The sequence below is a fragment of the Tiliqua scincoides genome, chromosome 9 (genome assembly GCF_035046505.1).
Source record: "Tiliqua scincoides isolate rTilSci1 chromosome 9, rTilSci1.hap2, whole genome shotgun sequence".
Taxonomy (NCBI): domain Eukaryota; kingdom Metazoa; phylum Chordata; class Lepidosauria; order Squamata; family Scincidae; genus Tiliqua; species Tiliqua scincoides.
The window spans coordinates 433,993-448,441 of record NC_089829.1 but is presented as its reverse complement, the minus strand read 5'-3'; the positions used below and the strand labels follow the sequence as shown (position 1 = coordinate 448,441).

The 14,449-nt window shown below is 50.6% G+C and overlaps 1 protein-coding gene across 2 annotated transcripts in view; it reads right to left on the bottom strand.

The window, feature by feature from the left end:
• CAPZB (capping actin protein of muscle Z-line subunit beta) overlaps window positions 1–11,936 on the bottom strand; it is a 63,491-nt gene extending 51,555 nt beyond the window's left edge. The window contains exon 1 of one of the 2 annotated variants that reach the window (XM_066637351.1): window positions 11,801–11,936. In XM_066637351.1, coding sequence (XP_066493448.1) covers window positions 11,801–11,803 — 3 coding nt within the window. In that variant the 5' untranslated portion in view covers window positions 11,804–11,936. The remainder of the gene's footprint in view (window positions 1–11,800) is intronic. The other variant, XM_066637350.1, reaches the window with a different exon arrangement.
• Window positions 11,937–14,449: the final 2,513 nt, after the last annotated feature.

The following is a 14,449-nucleotide window of genomic DNA, read 5'->3' as shown; positions in this document are numbered from 1 at the left end:
ACAGTCCTTTATAATAGTTAGAGGGCAGCCAGCTGACAATCCATCAATCATTCCCTCTCCAAGTGACCCCCTCCCTTTCCCCTGAACATGTGAAAGAATCCTTTCTAAGGGCCTGGAGAGAGACTGATTGTTGGATTGTCCTCTTAATGACTGTGTCTTATCACAAAGGTCAGCAAGGTTGTTTATAAATTGATTTGCTATAGTTTGATTTTGAAGGGAACCCTGCAAATAATGAAACTCAACCTTGTACTTATAATAAAATATTTCTTTCTAGTTCTCCCTTTTTGGTAAACTTAGGTGGGTTTGTTTAACCCACCTAAACCAAGAGAGCTTTGTTTTAAAAATTGGGTCCTGGTGGTAAAGAGTTTGGGAACTACTCATCTATATAGTACATCATTTCAACATTCTGTTAACTGCCCAGTCCCCTGGGGGCTGGGAATAAGAATAGGCCCTCAGTTTGGCTGTATTTTAAGAGGTTAACTAAACTAACTAAACTAAGAGGCGACTAAACAGCCACCAGGTAGATGGGATTTGTCAGCCTGGGAAGGCAGCTCACCTGAGAGAAGGAAAACCTCTGATCCCAAACCTCCACTGCCTTGTGACTACATCCAGTTATGGAAAAGGCTTCAGGAGTCAACCTCGAGGCAAAATCCGGAGCCGGTGTCCCTGAGGCAGTTCATGGCTGAACACAGTCACGTTCTGGCAACTCCTGCAACGCCGCTGGAACCAACTGTATTGGCCTCTGCCTTTCCATTGGACCATTTCAGCGACGTGGAGAGGGGGGATTTGCTGCATGGGTAACAGCCTATCCTCCATACCTACTTTACCCAGGCTTCACGCACTGGAGAGGACACTCTGTTCCAGAACCACCATTCAGAGTGTGACATCATAGTCTTCCGAGACTGAAGGATGCCAACAAGATAACTGCCCAGACAGTACTTCATGGAAGGATATACAAAAATGCAATGAATAAAATTCCTACCCGTCCATTCTTACAACCATTTGATGCCAGAAGGCTGACCACATGGGAGGCCGAGTTATACACATGTGTACTAAGAAGTATGCCTGATGAGGTTCAAAGGTGTTGAACCCCCAGGACAGTGTGCATAGGATTGTGGCCCCCGACTGCCTTACTTACTCTGACTTACTCAGACTGCCAGACTCTGACTTACAGGCCAATCCTATCCACACTTTCCTGGGAGTAAGCCCCATTGACTCTGATGGGACTTACTCCTGCATAGACATGCATAGGATTGGGCTGTCAATTGCTGGAACCAGATAGTCAACAGGTATAAGATGGGGTAGACAAGGTTACCCAGCTGCACCAGCAATGCCACCTGGAGCAACTTGTTCTGGCTCGCCACAGGTCTCCAACCATAATACAGGAACATAAGCTACAGTCCTAGGACAAATCTGCAAAAGATGCTTCCACATTCCCCCCCCCCTTCTTCTTTTACAAAGAAAAGCAGACTTTCATCAGAGTGTCATAAGTTCAGGTTTGGTGTGTTGTTTACTGGTACATGCTGGTATAAAATGCTATTTCATTTTAAACCATCTTAAGAGAAAATTCTAACTGTAACAAAATTAAAATCTATTTGCATTTTAGCCATTAATGATTATCCACCCTGGTTGAGTAGGACTGGAACATAAAGAACTACCAATAGGGAGAGAGAAGTTTAAAGTGACAGTAGTTGAGAGCCCAGACAGGCTCATGAAAAAGATTCCACAAGCCTGATACAGGCCAATATTGCTCGAGCAAGTCCCCCTAGTCACCAGGAAAGGAAGGAGAGTTTATGGAGAACTGCCAGGCAGTCAACTGCTGGCATGTTCAATATCTGTGCATATGTTCCCCAACAACATCACATGCAGAGACAGGTGTCCTATTCCAGCAAACCTTGGTACTGCATCAAAGGTTCTCTAGCCCAGCATCTCCACCTGCAGTTCCATTTGCTCCTTGCTCCTCTCTGCTTCCAGTAAGGCTCAGGTTAGGTTTCCGTCACCTACAGCATGGAGAGGCAGCAAAACGGGAGCACAAAGCCACAGACAGACATCGGGCCTCCAGATACTTTCTATTCCTGGTATGCACCAATGCAAAAAATAAACTGGGGAAGGCAGGTAGCCAGGGATCAATTTCAAACTCAGTAAAGCTGCCAGATTTCAGAAAGGAGGAGGTGGCAGCAAAGATGGGGAAATGGCAGCAGATACTCTAGAGCAGGGGTGTCCAAAGTTTTTGGCAGGAGGGCCACATTGTCTCTCAGACACTGTGTCGGGAGCCGGGGGGGGGGGGAGGAAGAATTAATTTACATTTAAAATTTGAATAAATTTACATAAGTTTACATAAATGAATATATTAAAGATGAACTTATATGAATGAATGAAGGTCTTGCAATAGCTCAAGGCCTATAAAAGGCCTTGCACAAAGCAGGGCTGGCCTGTCCTTTGCTGCCGCTAGTGCATCACAGACATGAAACAAAAAGCAGTGGAGGGAGCCCTCATCCCACAGCTCACGCAAGAGGTCAGACAGTCTCCCTCAGGCTGAGACCAGCTGCATCGGGCCAGTGTGGGCTCCAACAAATCTCCGGAGGGCCAGAGGCTCACTGGAGCCTGGGGGCTCCCTGAGGGCCACATTGAGAGGCCTCGAGGGCCACAAGTGGCCCCAGGGCCGGGGTTTGGGCACCCCTGCCTAGAGCAATGATTCTCAAACTGGTGGGTCGCGACCCACCAGTTCGTGTAAAGGTTTCCCTGTCCCTTTAAGGAGCAGGGGAAGGGGGGAGGTAGGGAAGCGACCCCCAGGATCCCGTCTGTTTAGGGGGGATGAGGGGGGGTGCTTGTGACTTACTTTCAGAAGGCAGGGCTGCAGGAGACGCGGGGAGCCCTGCGCAGCCCTGCACAGCGCTCCTGGAGGCTTGGAACTTTCACTGAAAGTGGACACAAAGCACTTCCGTTTTGCAGGAGGCCCTTTGCACCTGCTCTCAGTGAAAGTTCCAAGCCTCCGGGAGTGCTTTGCAGGGCCCCCCCCCGCACCTCCTGCAGCCTTGCCTTCTGAAAGTAAGTCACAAGCACCTCCTTCCCCCACTTAGCAGCGCGGATTGCATTGCTGCCCTAGCCCCTCCCACACAAAGACTTCCTCAGGGAGTAAAGCTCCCTCCAAGTTTGATAACCACTGCTCTAGAGCAGTGGTTCTCAAACTGTGGGTTGGGACCCACTAGGTGGGTCACGGGCCAATCTCAGGTGGGTCCCTATTCATTTCAATATTTTATTTTTAATACATTAGACTTGATGCTACCATAGCTCGTAACTGCACTTGGGGAAATGTTACCGACCTGTACTTTTAACAAGCTACTGTATATATTCTTTTAACAATGACAGTAGATGGGACTTACTTCTGGGTAAGTGTGGGTAGAATTGCAGCCTAGGGTTGTTAAAAATTGTCCTGCTTGATGATGTCACTTCCGGTCATGCCATCCCTCCTGGTGGGTCCTGACAGATTCTCGTTCTAAAAAGTAGGTCCTGGTGCTAAATGTGAGAACCACTGCTCTAGAGAAATATCTGGGAGCGTTTTTAGTTACAGTGCCTTTTAAAAGTCACTCACAGGCAATGTCTAAACTGGTAATGAGGAAGCAGGGATGAGTGAGTCAGACTGAGCATGTCCTGCATAGAACAGGAAATGCCCTGCCTCTCTTAAACCGAAAGGCATTTCGGAGATTGGCCCGCCAAGAGCTGCGAACAGGAGCTCTTGAGTTCGCAGCCCCTGAACCTGCTGGCAATGTGTTCTCAGGGCTGGACATTCTGAATAATGGCAGAAAGGTCTCTATAACAATAGGGTCCTATGTGGGCCTACTCAGACATGGGTTCCAGGAGGCTTACTCCCAGGTAAGTGCGTTTAGGACTGCAGCCTTATCACCTCGGATACTGGACAATCACGGCCAACAGCTACAGGCAGACCTCCCCTCCTCCTCCTCCTCCATCAACATGGAGGGGGCTGCAGCTCAGTGCTGAGGTACTTGCTCAGCACCTGGAAGGAGGCCTCAGGTTCAACACCCAACATGTCTGAGCAAGGAAAGGAAATACTGAGCTTCAGAGACCCAGAAGGTGCCTCGGTCATTTGCAAGTGAACTAGCCAAGCAGCCACTTCTTAAATTCCCCTCACACCATTTTTCCAAAACAGACCATCTGGCTGACTTTCCCAGCATCTAAGAGGGATGTCCCTCACCTGGCAACTAGGAAATCAAAAGCAAGTTGTTCAATGTTCAGTCAGTCCTTCCTGAGCACACCATATGGTACAGAGAAGCACACAAGGCACGACCCCAGGATCAGTCCCCTGAAAAGCCTGCTAAAGCTTGGAGAGAGGCAGAAAGTGTCTATACAGAGGGGCGACACACAGTCAGGGCTGGCCCATCCATGAGGCCAACTGAGGTGGTCGCCTCAGGCAGCAGATTGGCAGGGACGCCCACCTCCACTCCTACTGCTCTCTGAACTGGTAATGAAGAGGAGAGCAGAGTGGAAAAGGGAGATGAGAGTGGTGGGCTAAAGTGTTTCTTGGCCCTACCTGGAGATGTTATCAGAGACTGAAGCAGAAACTGCCTGTGTGCAAAGCAGGGGCTCTGCCACAGAGCTACAGTCCTTCCCAATAGAGCTCTTACATTCCTCAAAGCAGCAAGCTTCTCTTCCACTTAAAAAGCAGCTTGCAACCTTAGGATATTCTTTTTTAACTTGCCCTGCATGGCAGCTAGAAGATTTCCACCTACATTTTATTCACCCTGCTGGTTTTTTATCAGCTGTTTCAATTTTATGGCTGCCTTCAATTCCCGTTTCTACTGCTTGTTCAATTATCACATTGTAGTCAATTTAAAATTTATGCCGCCCTGAGAGTTGCAATATTAAAGGGTGGGGTAGAACTCAAATAGCAACACTGCAGCTTGAGTGCTATTCAAAAGGCCAAGGGGCAGACAACCCCGAACAGCACCCACACATTCATCAAGATGCAGCTGCTGCAAGTCTCCCGCCTTGAATGGTGAAGGGGGCTCCTAATTGGGAAGTAGCTGAGACCACCTCCAAACTGCCTTCAAGACCTTTGACACTTGTCTTACCAATTCCGGAACCCTACAAGCATCTGTTTGGATCTTTAGGGCTGGTTTATCCAACAGTGCCTGCAATGAGAGGTTAGACCAGCCATTTTCAACCACTGCGCTGTGGCACACTAGTGTGCCGTGAGTGGTCCACAGGTGTGCCACAGGAATTGATGTGAGCCCCCACTGACAGCATAGTGTGCCTTGTCAATTTGTCAAAAACCTGGTGGTGTGCCTTGACCATTTTAGTGCCTTGTCAGTGTGCCATGAGATGAAAAAGATTGAAAATCGCTGGGCTAGACACATTTGCTGTCAAGGAAGCCTCACAGTTTCTCAGACCTTCATGGTAATAACACACATTGTTCCATCAGGCACCAGACTTCTGAGGCAAGGCTCCGCTAAGAAACGGAGTTCCTTCTTTCTCAGAGACCCAACACAAGTCAGTTAGAGCCCAAATGGAATCCAGAGTCCCTTTTCCAGCAACAGGTCAGATGTTATGAGCAGGGCACAAGAGTCACAGACCTCTGAACATCTGGAATTCAGAGATGGCACCTCAGTGTACAGAGTTAGTCTACTCCCAACCAGCCACTCAAAACCTCAGCACTCAGGGCCCTATTATAGCAGGTTAAGGCCAGCCCTGCTGAACCAAGTGAGAGGGCCCCATAGGCCAGCACCCCTACAGTGGTCAAAGAGATGCCTCCAGGAGCCCCACAAACAGCACAAAGCCCATCTCCCCCCACCATTTGTTCCTCTGCAACTCATATTTAGATGATTATCTCTGAACACAGAGAATCAATGTTCCAATCTTGCCAAGCAGATTCACCTCCTCCAATAATTTCTCCAATGACCTTTTAAAGTTGTCTTGTGGCAGTGAATTCCACCAATTCTGCATTCTGTAAGGACACTTTTTTTGTCTGTCCCAAATATGCAGGAAGAAAATGCTTCTATTCACCTTCAACAGGTTTTAAATCTGACATGCACCCCTAGATCTGCCATAAATAAATAAGACAAAGTAAGGAGGCTGGCAAGACCCAAACACACAGCACATGCCCAAACAGTAACTGTAGGACTGCACCCTGCCACACACACTCCTCTCTATCAGCACCCTCCACTTCTGGTTTCAGGCAAGTGCTAAGTCAGCTTGCGGGCGGGGGAGGGAAGAGAGAAGACCTGCTAAGCCACAGCTTTTACCTCTTCCAAAAGAAGTTACCTTTATGGGCAAGTACAGTACCAAGCAGTCTAAAAATAAACAAGTGCTACATTATACTGTATGCTTAGGTTTTTACTGCCAAGCTACTGATACAGTAATATCCCTACTGGAAATGCATACCAAACTAGGAACAGGACATGCTGGAGACTTATCCTGCTCACTCAGAAGGAAGCCCGTAGTCTAGAGCTGTGCAACTAACACAGCCAAAGCTGTCACGCAAAGAGAAATATGGTAAACCTGAAATTTGCAGGGGTGTTTGCCACCTACTACACATTTAATAAAAAGAGATACAGGTTGAGTCTCATTATTGGAAAAATCAATTTAAAAAACAAAGTTCCTTTGCTCCAGTGATTTAAGAACAGCCTTGCTGACCTTTGTGATGTTGATAGTCATTAAGATTACAATCCAACAATCTGTCTCTCAAGGTGCTTAGAAAGGCTTCACTCTGAGCCCTCACTTCACCAATGCAAAGTATCTTTCTTTCACATGGTCAGGGAGAAGGGGGCAGCTGAGGCTGCCTGAAGAGAGAATGACCAATGGATTGTCAGCCTGCTGTACCTGTTTTCCTTTAATTTAAAGGGCACCTCATTGCACTGAGAGAGCGAAATCTATGAACAATTAGGTTATACTTCTAATGGCTTGCATGACTGTCTTTCTCTCCAACAGTAAAAAAATTAGTTTTTTTAAACTGTGATTTTAAAGGGATGCATTTTTGCTCTTCTCCAGGGATCAGCACATTCCTTCTCATTTGCAATGGCCATTTGTGTTGAGTCAAATCAGTGTATAACAAGGCTGGACCTGTACTATTCTTCCCGAACCCTCAAGGACAATAACTATAACTTTAAAAAAACACCAGTACCTCAATTTGAGGTGGGAGTTGACTGACATTTCCTTTGCCCACTTAGGGCGCAATCCTAACCCCTTATGTCAGTGCTTTCCAGCACTGGCATAGCAGTGCCAATGGGACATGTGCTGCATCCTGCAGTTGGGTATCACTCACAGAGGCCTCCTCAAAATAAGGGAATGTTTGTTCCCTCACCTCGGAGCTGCACTGCCCTTATGTCAGTGCTGGAAAGGCTGGAATCCCTAGCATGTATGCACTGCTGAAACAGAGACGCCTGTGTTGGCTCGGTCATGTCGTGAGAATGGATGATGGCCGGATCCCAAAGGATCTCCTCTATGGAGAACTCGTGCAAGGAAAGCGCCCTACAGGTAGACCACAGCTGCGATACAAGGACATCTGCAAGAGGGATCTGAAGGCCTTAGGGATGGACCTCAAAAAGTGGGAAACCCTGGCCTCTGAGCGGCCCGCTTGGAGGCAGGCTGTGCAGCATGGCCTTTCCCAGTTTGAAGAGACACTTGGCCAACAGTCTGAGGCAAAGAGGCAAAGAAGGAAGGCCCACAGCCAGGGAGACAGGCCAGGGACAGACTGCACTTGCTCCCGGTGTGGAAGGGATTGTCACTCCCGGATTGACCTTTTCAGCCACACTAGACGCTGTTCCAGAACCAACCTTTCAGAGCGCGATACCATAGTCTTTCGAGACTGAAGGTTGCCAATACTAAAGGGGTCAGGATTGCGCCCTTAGTTTCTCAATTCTGTGCAGTTTGAAGCAGCGCTTCCCACAATGTCAGATGCAAAGAGAGACGAAGGAACTAACTAGAGGCATGGTAGGGAAATCAAAATGAGCAGGCCTTTAATAAAAGCAGGCTCCATTTAGGAGGCATAGCCAGTCCTGACATTCCCCCGGACAGAAAAGTTCAGAAGGTAGTTCCCTACTTCAGGCACATTTTTCAAAAAGGAAGCCAGGATTTGGAGACGTCAGGATGGCCACTCACATAAAATGATAGCCTGTGGCTATGCTTGCTCTACCCTGAAATCTCAAAGCAGTTCAAAACTGCTCACTGGAACAGCGTTTTCCACCTGCCTTCCAAATCCCTTTAACAAAATTCATGTTTCCTTCACTCTGAGGCACAACAAAATGCTCTGCGATTCTTGCATCTCCCTCAAAGAAGCTGTGCATTCCTGCACACTGCAGAGCAATACAGGCCAGGCTAGACAAAAGTCTGAGCATGTTCTAAATCAGGGGTGTCCAAACATTTTTGGCAGGAGGGTCACATCATTTCTCTGACACTGTGTTGGGGGCCAGGAAAAAAAGGATTAATTTACATGGAAAATTTCCATAAATGAATACACTGGAGACAGAATTTATAAGAATGAGTTTCGCTGAGGCAAGGATGCACATGGGACAATCCGGGATGTGCTTTTATCAAACATACAGACCAAGCCAGAAAAGGGGGGCTAACAGAACTACTGACCACACACCACTTGCCCAGAAATAAAACACGTGAAGACCTAACTTGTTCAAAGGCACATGGGGTGGTGAAAACAATGCCAATCAAGAGGTAATCAGGGATGTGCTCTGAGACTAGCAAGACTCCTCGCTCTTCACTTCTCTGTGGGTAGTGTTAAGGGTGGTGAGCATGCGGGTGGCCCCAGAAAGCCAAAGCAGCAGCTGCAGAGTGCCGAGGTGGCAGCAGTGATAGAGAGCTCACCCCTGCTGTTCTCATGCTCCAGCTCAGTCCTTCTACTTGGGACACAAGGCAGCGATGAGTGGGAATCTGCCGCTGATGGCGTGCTGGCAGCGGCCAGAATAGGGCTCTCTCCACTGCTTGACGTCTGTGAAGAGGCAGTGAAGGAAAGGCCGACCTCACTTTGAGCAAGGCCTTTTCTAGGCCTTGAGTTACCATGAGACCTGAAGATCTCACAATAGCTCAAGACCTATTAAAGGCCTTGCAAAAAGCGAAGTCGGCCTTTCATTCACTACAAGCAAGCATCGGACAGAAGACTCGACCCAGAGCTTGAGTCGAGCAGTCGCATCAGGCCAGTGTGGGCTCCAGCAAGTCTCCAGAGGGCCAGAGGCCTGCAATACTGGGGGCCAGATTTGGGGTCCCTTGGGGCCACAAATGGCCCCCAGGCTGGCACCCCTGCTCTAAATCCTTCCACATTTTATTAAGACTCATGCAGTAGTCTGAAACATAGCAAGAGCATCAATACACACTCCAAGTTGCTGCTAGAAAAGGGGACTGTGGCCAAGTACATGCTTTGTGCAGGAGAAGCACCCTGTATAATGACATAAACCAAATGCCCTGAGTTTGGGTTGTTAAGTTTTTGGTTTTTGTTGTTTTTTTAAGTCTAATTTCCAGACTATTATAGTAATCAGGATTGCTGAGGCCATGTGCAGACCAACTGTCAGCTCTCTAGACAGCGTAGGAGTAGCTAGCCAATTTGGAGTACACCGAGTCTCCTGCTTTGGGGAAAAATGTACAAAATGTTCAGCTTTAAGTCACACGAGTGAAGATACGTGCAAGTTTCAGCAAAGTGGTACAAAGTACTCTAACCAGTTTGATTCACCTGTGATCGAGTCCCACCAAGCATCTTAATCTACGCAATAACACAATTAGTGTAGGGTATTTAAACTTGCCTAAACCTAAAACCTAAACCTCAGCTTAGTCTTGGTCTTATTGAGTGGTTGGCTGGTTCATGACCTGGTTAGGTTCCTTCCTGCCTTCCTCCTCATCTGTGAGGCAGGAATACTGAGAAATCTAAACCTAGAGGGGTTCAGATGGAATGGGCCATAGTGGTTTAGTAATAAAGAACATGCTTCAGAAAGTCCCAAGTATAGTTCCCAGGATATAACGTGGAGAGGAAGCCCCAAGCTATCTTAATTAGGAGCTTAAATACTTCCTTGTTTTATTGGTCTTACAATCATGACAACGATAGAGCAAGCACTAATTCATCCCAGGCAAGTAGAGGGAGAGATGCACCACTCAGACTGCCCTTGTAATTACACAGGAGTGAGCTAGTACAAGCCTGAACCAATCCACAAGCAAGATCGCAATGCTTCGTTCACACCACCCCAGGTTCTCACTTGATTTACAGTGCATGCACACACGTGAAACAGAAGACCCAACACCAACTGAATGCCCTAAGAAGTGCCTGGCACAGCACCCTTCCAATGTCTTTCAGATCTATGACAACTGCCACCACAGTATAATGCAACAATCACTGCAGAACCGCCCCACCTTTATGACTCACTGAGACAGACCATCCTCAGTCTTCTGCCAACACCTCTCAGCTGAATCTCACAGACTGCATGGTAAAGGCCTTTCCAACACAGCAACACACTTTCATTTCTGCAGACAAACCAAAGCCTCCCCCACACCAAGCTAATGCCTCCACTGTAGCCACTGCCAGATTGTCCCCCTCCACAAAGCAACCCTCCTGCAACCCTCAGCTCTTGTCCTCCAATATATTCCTGGACTCACAGCATCTCCAGACCACCTCATAACCTCCAGAATTCTTCCACAACACAATTCCATCTATTCCCTTCATAATCCACGACCCAAGACCACTTTTCCTGGGCCTTCCCACAACCTCCAGTTCCACTTACTTCCAATTATCTCCTTCCCCATAACCCCCCAGACAAACACATCTGCTCTTTCCCCTGTCCAGCAATACAGGGAGAAAAACCACCTTCATTGAGGCCACCGAACTCAGACTGCCTGTGCTAACTGAAAGTGGTTCTTCAGGGTTTTAGGCCAGCGATTTTCAAGGAGTGTGCTGTGGCCCGCTGGGGAGCTGCAGATGGGCCGCAAGTGTGCTGCTGGAGTTGTGGGCAAAAGTTATTCATCAACAGGGCCACTGGGGAGCACGACCCCCAGGCCAGCAATGCAGGTGCCTCGTCAATGTTCAAAAGACGGGCTGGACGGTGCGCCTTGGTCGTTCTCGTGCCTCGTCGTGTGCCGCAAGTTGGGAAAGGTTGAAGACTGCCGTTTCCGGCCCTGCCTGCAGACACTGCCAGGGATCAGACCCTCTGCCTGCAAGACACGCTCTGTGGCTCTGCCCCAATGAACAGAACCCGACTGGGAGCTGCGTGGGGCAGAGAACTTCCCGGCCTCGTTCCTTCCGGCCTTGTGTCGGATCACCCCAACCAAGAAACCTCCTGCCAGGCGAGGCCCTCGAGGGCAGCGCAGGCCTCGGCGAAGGCTCCTTCCCAGCCCCCTGGCAGCGGCACCAGGAACCAGCACGGCGGGGGTTCCGCCAGCCGCTGAGGGTGCCCCCGACGACCCCCAGAGCGCCCTTATCCTCGGCGGCGCAGCTGGAGGGGGAGGGGGAGGGGGAGGGCGGGGCCCCTCCAGCTACGCCACTGCCTCTCCTGACAGAGCCCGGCCGGGGGTCGCCAGCACTGCGCGGCAGCAGTCCGGGGGCTCCGGACGGAGCAGCCCGCCCGCCCTCCCGGCCTGGGGGCTGCCCTCGCCCTCGCCGTCCTCAGCCAGGCCGCCCAGCCCCGGCCGGCTGCAGCTCCGCAGGGACCGGGACTTCCGGCGCGCAGAGGGGCTCGACCCCGCGGGCCCGCGACCCGCACACACCGGGCGCCCCGCGGCCCGCCCCGCCCCGCCCCTCCGCAGGAGGCCCCGCCCCGCCCCGCGAGGCGCCCGGCAGCCCGCGGGCTCTGCTCACCATGTTGTCTCCGCGGGGCTGGGCGCTGCGGGGCGGCGGCGGCTCCTCCTCGTCCCTCCGTCCGGCCTGTGCGAGCTCCGAGCCAGGCCGCGGCTCCTCCGCTGCTTCTCGCCTCCACTTCCGCCGTTGCCGCGGAGTTCCACATCCGGGTCAGCGGCGGAGACGCCACGCCCCCTTCTCCGCCGGCGCGCCGCGGCCAATGGGAGCGCGGCTCGCCGGGCATCGCCAAGTAAGGAGCGCCGGGCGGGCGAAGGTCTCCGCCGCGAGGAGCCTGCAGTCGCAGGAGGGCCGGTGCGGGGAACAGGGGCGGGCCTCTGCTGCCGCGCGTGCACAGGCGCTGCCCTCCGCCCCGAGGAGCCTGCGCTGCGCGGAGGGGGGCGGCCGCTGCCCTCGCGGAAGCGCCGGGCAAACTCCGGCACGTGCGAGTTCGGAGCTCCCGTCGAAGAGTCGCCTGGAGACCGAGTCCCCGCGAGGCGCGACTGCAGCCCCTGCCCCGACCGGGCCGCAGCAGCCGCGGACGGCCCTCAGCCAGCCCCGTCCGGCCTCGCGTCCTCCTTGCGGAAAGGTGGGAGCGAAGCCTCGGCCGCCCGCCCGCCGCTCCTGCGGGGTTGTCTGCGCGGCTCGCCCAGCAGAGAGTGCGGATTCCTCCCTGGGACCCACCTGCTCCCCGCCGGTTTGATTCACCCGCACTCGGGCCACCAGCCCCCTCCGGCCTGGCTGCTGTGTCCAAGGAGCGGTCCCAGCAGACTGTGCGGCCAGGGCACAGCACAACCTGCAGCACTGTGGCCAAGAACACGACCTGCAAGGCACACCATTGCGTGGCAGTGACCCGGCACTGGCCAAAGTCAGCCGCAGTTTGCCTTCCAAGTGCTTCTTAAGCAGTCTTGCAGAGCCGTTCTCAGGGGGGCTCGCAGGAGACCAGATCAGTGTCCACAGAGAGAGGCTGGGGGCTCACCCAACCCCCCCCCCCAGGCAGCAGAATTCTAGGGGTGCCAAGCAGACCCAGACGAGCCCTGCCTGAGTGGGTCAGGGGGGTTGAGCTAATCCCACATCCTCTCTCCGCACAGTGGCTGACCAAATTCTTTTGGAAGTCCCCAAGCTGTGCTGGAAGGCAGCTCCTCGCTCCCACTGTTGTCCCTCAGAGGCAGAACAGAACAAAGCATGACATTCAGAGATAGACTGCCTCTCAGCCTGGAGGTTTTATTTACTTATTACGGCTGAACAGCTATTGATAGGGATGAATGTGTCTAATCCCCTTTTAAGCCACTTAAGCTACAAGTTAACTATGCGTATTGTCTGCTCTGAATTCAGTGCCAATCTATTTCACCATAATAGAATATTATTTCATAGCTGTTTCTTTAACAGCCTGAGGTGGGGGTTTGGCCACGGATGAGAGGTGAGAAATAGGTGTGATTAAATGTGCTTCAAGCATGGGCAGGGCTGTAAGACTGAGAGTACCTGCAAGACTGTTTTTTTTATGATTTACACCAGCTGACTCAGTTGTTAGCATAGCAGCCAGCCCCTGTAGCTGTATATTTAAGAGCAACCTGAGATGCAGTTCTGTTTGCTGCAGGCATGAGAAGTTTGGCTGGCTGTGACATGGGAAAGGGCTTCTTCAATGCTGGCACCCTGCATGTGCAACTCCCTACGACTGGAGATCAGATCAGTGTTCTCTCTGCATGTTTTCCAACTGCAGTTGAAGACGTACATTTTCTCTAATGCTAATTCGAAAACTAACTTTTGTTCTGCTGCATTCTTTGGCTTATGTTAGTTATCTGCTCTCCAGTTGGGTTTCTTGTGCTGGGTTCTTTTTATGTTAATTGAATTTGGTTTTTGTTGTTATATTTTCCAATAAGCCACCAAACTACCTTGGATGCCTTCCTCCGGGAGGAATATATTTTTAATAAATAAAGCATGCCAAAATCCACTTATATTTATCTCCATGTTGTGAAAAAATTCCTTTACCAATTTTTCTTAATAGCACAAGAGCAGGCCAGGCTATTTCTTTCTCCAGTAAGTTGGCAACCCTTAAAATCATCCAAGTGCACCTGACTGACAGAATCTGTTTTAAATTTAACCCTCTTCCCTACTGCTTTCTGCTGCATCAGCTTTTCCCAAGCCAAGAAGTGAGATGAGCATTGTGGAAACCACACTGCACTTTCAATAGGACTTGCCATTTAAAATTGTTTCCTGGACAAAAATAATAGGTAGGGCACAATCCTAACCCCTTATGTCAGTGCTTTCCAGCACTGACATAAGGGCAATGCAGCTCTGAGGTAAGGGAACAAACACTCCCTTACTTTGAGGAGGCCTCCTTGAGTGACACCCAACTGCAGGATGCAGCACATGTCCCATTGGCACCCCTATGCTAGTGCTGGAAAGCACTGACGTAAGGGGTTAGGATTGTGCCCGAAGTTACACATTGTTTGAGACAAATAGGACAGGGAGCTCTGCTCATGTTGGAGTCATGCAGGAACCACAGATGGGGGGTGTTGTGTTGCAACACAATGCTGCTTGGGAAGCACCCAGAGTTTAGAACCTTGGTGCCTGAGGAAAAGTGCTAAAAGCAGAAGCACTCTGAGGGTTTGAAAGTTAGAACTGGAGCAACAGATAGTCAAAGCAATGAGAGACACAACAGACATTTAGGGG